The sequence below is a fragment of the Toxorhynchites rutilus genome, chromosome 3, assembly GCF_029784135.1.
Source record: "Toxorhynchites rutilus septentrionalis strain SRP chromosome 3, ASM2978413v1, whole genome shotgun sequence".
NCBI classification, from domain to species: Eukaryota; Metazoa; Arthropoda; class Insecta; order Diptera; family Culicidae; genus Toxorhynchites; species Toxorhynchites rutilus.
The window spans coordinates 22,026,025-22,032,695 of record NC_073746.1 but is presented as its reverse complement, the minus strand read 5'-3'; the positions used below and the strand labels follow the sequence as shown (position 1 = coordinate 22,032,695).

The window sequence follows — 6,671 nt, the reverse complement described above, 5'->3', positions numbered from 1 at the left end:
TTTTAAAATTTTCACTGATATTGCACCAATGTTGGACCAACAAATCGTAGTTTGTTTGACGTTTGTGCCTACCATTTTTCTTTCGTAATATGTACCAATGATTAGTAGGGTAGAAAATGACTAGAGAATTGGTAACATGTACAGAAAAATTCGTCGTATTTACTAACTATTCCTCTCAGTGTTGCTTTGGAAATGCTCATCAAATTGAGGTGGTTGAAGCTGCGATTAAAATTTGCCTCTTGTACGCAGTTTATAGAACGATTCCAACGAGAATTATTGATGTTGTTTATAGAATAAGTTATTAGTATAATGTATTCTAAGTATGTAGAATTAAACGCAATCAAATACAATTTTTTAAATTAAAAATAGTTATTAAAAAATATTGTCATTATCCCTGATGATTACCTCTCACAAATATGAAGCAAAATTTTCACTGTTATTGCACCAATGTTGGACCAACAATTTGTAGTTTGTTTGACATATGTGCCTACCATTCTTTTTTTGTAACATGTACCAATGATTAGTAGGGTAGAAAATGACTAGATAATTGGTAACATGTACCAACAAATTCGTCATATTTACTAAATTTTCCTCTCAGTGTAGCAGCTCAATTTGTTCACGGATTTCATAGAACTCTCTCTCCACCTTTTCGAGATTTTCCAGTCGGACTCTGATCTGTGTTTCGTCTCTATGTTCTGTATAACCGTCCTCGAAACGAGCGATCAGTAAAAGATTGTTTTGCAGCCGTCGCTCGCGTTTCTGCAAAGTACGCAAATCAGTCGGCATTTTCCGCAGTAATATCACGTTACTTTCTAGCTAGACAGTATCGATCGACTCGACGTTCCACTACACACTACCTCAGATGACAAAAATTAACCAATTTGGAAAGCTTTTAAATCACTTGAGCACAATACTCATCAACTGGGCGAATCGTAAATAAAACCAAACAATGCTCACGACTTCTCAAACCAACGGCCAAACAGGGACACAAAAAATTCAACAATGAATGAAAACAAACTCGCATGCACTTTTCTTTTTGTATTTATTTCTAGCTGGTGAAACAACTGCAATGCTGGTTCTTTCTTCTCTGCTTCCATCGCAGGATACCCGTCTGGTCAACTTCTCCACTGCAGTATCAGGTGTTAATCCGCAAATCCGTTGTGATAAAATATTGCAGCAATGGTTCCTCCAATTCTCGATAACCACAATTCCTTCTTTATCCTTTGAGCACTGCACACAGTCACCTCTTACAATGTACAGTCTTTCATTCTTCTTTCTTTTGTCCAATTTCACTACTATTCAAACAAGTGTTCTGGAATAGCTTTTCACTATTTATCCGGTTCGAAGGACCAAAAATGTTCGCGCGTTATACGAATGATTCACTCCGGGCACTTGTTTTAAATATTCCGTTTTTATTTCAGCGATAATGAACAATTTTATTTAGATTCTGATATGTGAATTAATCACCAGCGAGCGACACGATCCGTCTACAACAACATTTTATTCTATTTCCCATAATACATGTACAGAGCACAGCTGACCGGAAAACAAATACTAGCACTTCTCCGTACTTCATATGTGCTAACGAAATGGACTATAAAACCTGTACGAATGAACGAGATGGTACTATTCCCTAAACGCGATCCACAACATGGAGGTTCTGTTGTTTTGATATTACTTAGTTCTCGCTCAAACAGCCTCAAAGCTATGTACTGTTCTTTGGTTCGTTCTATCTTGGAGTACTCATCCGTAGTTCGGGCTCCGTTAGTGATCCCCGATTTTTGAAATTAATCGTTCATCAGCTAATCGAATATTTTTCAGCAGTTTGTTATTCGATACGATTAATCGCCCCAAATAATCGATTAATCGATTAATCGTCATACTGAGGGAAATAATTAGTTAGACTAATATTTCTCATTTGCTAGAAAGCCATCTGGAATCAAAAGTGTTCATTCCGCCTGAAATACAATTATTATCTATTACGCACCCCTAACCTCGTAAACGAAGCTCAATTCGCGTTGACGGCATTGGAGGAGGGGGGAGCGTCAAAAATAATGATTGATTTTCAGGATAAAACTGTAGCGGCCGTACGTTTTTTTTATCGCTGGGCTTGGAACGATTAATCGACGTAAATTATTCGTTCGCTTCGATTATAGGTGACGCAGTATTCGTTCGATTAATATTCGATTTCTGTAGGAAGTATTCGATTAATCGATTAATCGAACGATTATCGGGGATCACTAGGCTCCGTATTACGGAAACAGCATCCAGAGAATTGAGTCCATTGAACGCAAATTTGTACGTTTCACTTTACGTCGACTACCCTGGAATGATTCTCAGAATCTCCCTAGCTACGAGGATCGTTGCAATCTCATAGAATTGAATTTGCTTAGTGAACGACGTAATACAGCAAAAGTTCCGTTTGTTTTTGATCTCAACCAAGGAAACATCGATTGCCCGGATTTACTACGACAGATCAACTTCAACACCCGAAGAAGAAATTATACCAAATTTCGATTTTCTTCGCCTTCCTGCACCGCGTACTAACTATGCTTACCATGAGCCTGTTGCAAGAATGGCTCGTGTATTCAATCAACATATCGAACTCATCGACTTTAATGTTACGAGGGATGTAATAAAAAGGAACCTTCTCCCTAAGCTCCAGCAAGTTAGAATAAGATAGTTCTCAGAGGATCATTAGGGTTTTTTCAACCTGTTGATTGTTGTAAACAAATATAAATATAAAGATTCGAAACGCACCAAACTACGGCTAGAGAGCGATTCTTGTTAAACGGTTTTATTTAGCTTGCCCTGTAACATGTTTGTATGTTTGTAACATACGCGATTTTATTTTAGTCTCATCAATGTTCTTGATTAATGAAGGAAGGGGTATGATAACTGCTAACTGCTACTTGCCTAATTATTATTATCTGTATTATTATGTTGAATCACAAGGAAACCGTTTAACCTAAAAAGTTTTTTTACTCATTTTATTTTACTAATTTTTTTTATTTTTGACATGCGACAGCTCCACTGAAGTACAGAGTGACTTAAAAGTCATGAAATTCTTCAAACATAGCATGACTATCAAAACGGAGTCAATAGTCAATAGTTATACTACCAAACAAGCAGGCAGCCACTTTTCCACCACTCTGATTTTGACACTGCAATTTTCGAACCATTTTGGATGATGGAAAGAATCGTTAACTCAACAGCTGGTCTGGTAGTCAGCTAAAACTAAAACATACAAATAATTCAAAAAGAATATTATTAAACTAGAAATAAAATTCTAAACGCCTAAGCTTTGGTAACTTTATGTCAGTCTCCCAGAGGAACATCACTAGGACCTAATTTTTACTCCCTTGAGGAATCAGAGTAGAAACCCCGTGCTTCTCGCTGCAATGTCTTTTGAACTCTTGGTAAACATTGAATCCAGCGCCGCAGTTTTCACAACTGTACAGCTTCGCTCCCGTGTGCGTTCGCTCGTGCAACCGTAGTTCTCTGCTTCTAATGAATCCTTTCTGGCAAAACTGACATGCGAACGGAAGTATCCGCCGGTGAGCTGCCAGTTCGTGTCTCTTGAGGTCCGGATTGTGAGCGTAAGTGCGTGTGCAGCCCTCGAAGGAACATTTGTACTTCCGAAGGCCGGTGTGCATCTCCGAAATCTTGTAGTGTCTGTTGAGTGAATGTACATCGCGGAATGTGTATCGTTTTCCAGCCTTCTTGCAGGATTCGCATTCATATTTTTCCACGCTATTGTGCATTCGCCAGTGACGCCACAAACCCTCCGTTGTTTTGAAGTGCTTCTCACAGATTGTGCAAACGAAATCTTCGTGTCCCTGCTGTTTGTGCCTGCGGAGATTTACCGCACTCGCGAACGCCCGAGGGCATTCTTCGCACTTGAAGTCCCGTTGCGGTCGAATTTTGTTGTGTACTTGTTTCGTGTGATGACGGAGCTGGAACAACGATCCCACCGCCAAGCCACACTTTTCGCACACGTACTCCTTCAACTTTGACTGCCGATGGAGTTGAAGTGCTCGCCGAGAGCCGAAGTTACAGTTGCAGATCAAGCATACGTTACTTGACTTTTTTCGACGCAGCTCATTCTCCAGCTGCTTGGCTTGATGGACTTTATCAACATGTTCCAACAAAGCTTGCTGTGATTTGAAGACCTCTTGGCACATTCGAAAGCAGCATCGACGTTCGCCAGACTCCTGGGTGGTGTTCTTTTCAGCCTCGTCACTTCGTTCTTCGTTAGCTAACTTATTGTGATCCTTACTTCGAAGGTGTAACCTCGCGGGGACAATGCTGGCGGTGCGATAATTGCAAAACTGGTGCTTACAACGGTAAATTATATCCAGACTAGCGTATCTCAGATGTGCTTCGTATTTGTGCTTATTTTTGAAAACGCGATGACATTTCTCGCACCATCCAACAGCACCATTGGCAAGCGCTTCATCATTAGAACGTGGTCTACCCGGGTGATGAGCATCCCCGTAATGATTAGCTAGCTGCCCTTTGTTAGAAAACATTTTATAACAATCACAGCACATGGGCCCCACGACTTGAACCTCTTCGAACGATTCCTTCACTTTATCGAAGTCCATCATAGGCTTGTTATGAATCACTGATGACTTCATGTGTCGATCAATGGTCGTTCTCTCACGACAGATATATTCGCAAAGCTTACAGAAATACAGTTTTGGAATGGTTCTTTGCTCACAGTGTCGCATTTGATAACGCAAACCACTAAACTGTTTATAACATAGAGGACAATAGTGGGGACCCGGCGGATCATCGAATTGGTGCTCCTGCTTGCAGTGATCTTCCAAAGCTTCGGTGCTCGAAAAATACTGCCTGCATCCACAGCAAGCTGTGCCACTGTAAAATATCACCTGATACTCACCGTGATCTTCTCGTTCAACAATCATTTCCTCAGGAGGCAGAGCCTGCAATGATCTCATTCGATTTGATGCCAAGATCGTTTTGGTTGGATGTTTCAACGTGCTGCCTGGAGCATTCTCTTCTACCATTGGCTCAATTGTATCATCTATTGCTAAGGTAGAGGTAATTAGTTTGCTATCATCATTCGTCAACTCGTCCGAATCGATGTCTTCTTTGTCGGAGACAAAAGTGCTCTCTTGCAATAGACCATCCACTTTTACGTTCTTGTTCGCGCATATTCCGTGCAACTCTTCAATATGACGAAGCGTAATCAAAGAAGTTTGTAAACTAACAAATTCCTCGCCATTTCCGTTGAGGCACTCGTCGGCGTCGGTAAAATGAGCCTCTTCAATGATTTCGTCGAACAGTTCATCCTCGCTTTGCTCCATCAAATCCACCAATATTTCGTTTGGGTTCTTGGGTTTGGTGGCTGGAAGTTCTATAAGTGCGTCGACAATTTTAGCCGGTAGCTCTTCCGCATTACACTGTTCTTGGCTCAGTTCGTTGCTCAAGCGGAAGTTCGCTTCCGTGTTGCGACATTTCACACAAAATGTGTACGCTTCCTTCAGCTGAGTGCAGCAGGTGTAACATATAACTCCTGGTAAGCCGTCATCAATTGTGATCTGAAGAGTGATTGAAAAATCAAAAGCATAACGAGAAAGACTAGTGGAGCACTTTCATGGATGTCACAACTCATATTGGAACTCACCATCAGCTGGCAACAGAATGCTATCATATTAGCGTAAGTTGTTCCATAATCCTTTTCGAAGATTGATAAATAGTGCTGTAAGCTGTCGTCACCACAAACACGACAAATATTCACATTTTGATCGACCATGGTAAATTCAATCTCATCTTCGGCTATGTCGAAATGAGCGAACTTTTGAACGCTTTATGTAAACAAGACATCGTATACAATCTTTTTGTTTACGCTTTGACAGATTTAAAAAATAAAATGGGTGTGTTGTATCCGAGATCAATGAGTTACATATGAGGTGGAGCAGTAGACAGAGTATATATGGATTGGTAAACAAAATATGGTGTCGTTATTATAGCATTCAATATAGAATGTATGTGGAAGAATTGAAACAATATTTAAATAACTCACAATTTGATGATGTCATGAGCCAAAATGCTCATACAATCTTTTTTTTTTAGCCCATTTATTTATTTTTTAGGCTCATTAGCATTTTAGCTGTAACAGAGCCGGGTTTTAATCGTGTACATGTACATATGTTTATGTTTCTATAAATTGTAAATTACACAGTAGTTAGTAGTAGCCATGTTCAATTACATTATGGTAAATTACACAGTAGTAGCAATTTTGGCGTAAGGGTGTTCTTCCTGTTTTTCCATTGATCAGCAGACCGGACAGCGGAGACAGTTGATATTGATCATTGTTGGGTTATTTATAGAACAGCAGCCCGATGTGTCTTACAGAGCAGAGCAGTTGCATGGATGCATCGATTTTATTTCGACCGTGGATCGATCTCCATCGCTGATGATTGCTGTGTGGACGTAGTTATTTGCAACATTTCGAGAGACGAGTATTGATTTTTTCCTTCTCGCAACCCCTTCATGAGCAAGCGATAAGACCGGACTCTAGCACACGAGCCTGGGTTCGGCTCCTTCTCTTATCTTTCGTAAAATATTGAGATGCGCTCAAGAATACCTTTATGCACCTCAACATGAGCGATGCACACGTGTTGGTGCTCGCAAGACTTTCT

The 6,671-nt window shown here is 40.2% G+C and overlaps 1 protein-coding gene across 1 annotated transcript; it reads right to left on the bottom strand.

Moving 5' to 3' along the window:
• Positions 1-1,058: 1,058 nt before the first annotated feature.
• Positions 1,059-5,857, bottom strand: LOC129776523 (zinc finger protein 595-like). Its single transcript, XM_055782218.1, has 2 exons — positions 5,654-5,857; positions 1,059-5,567 (listed from the first exon to the last, which is right to left on the bottom strand). The coding sequence occupies exons 1-2, from the start codon at positions 5,780-5,782 to the stop codon at positions 3,348-3,350; spliced, it is 2,349 nt and encodes a 782-aa protein (XP_055638193.1). The 5' UTR covers positions 5,783-5,857; the 3' UTR covers positions 1,059-3,347.
• Between the last annotated feature and the right edge of the window lie 814 nt (positions 5,858-6,671).

Coding starts and splice junctions, on each gene's coding strand:
- LOC129776523 (XM_055782218.1), bottom strand. CDS start 5,782: ATGGTCGATCAAAATGTGAATATTTGTCGTGTTTGTGGTGACGACAGC. Junction 5,568..5,653: donor CATTCTGTTGCCAGCTGATG/GTGAGTTCCAAT, acceptor ATCACTCTTCAG/ATCACAATTGATGACGGCTT.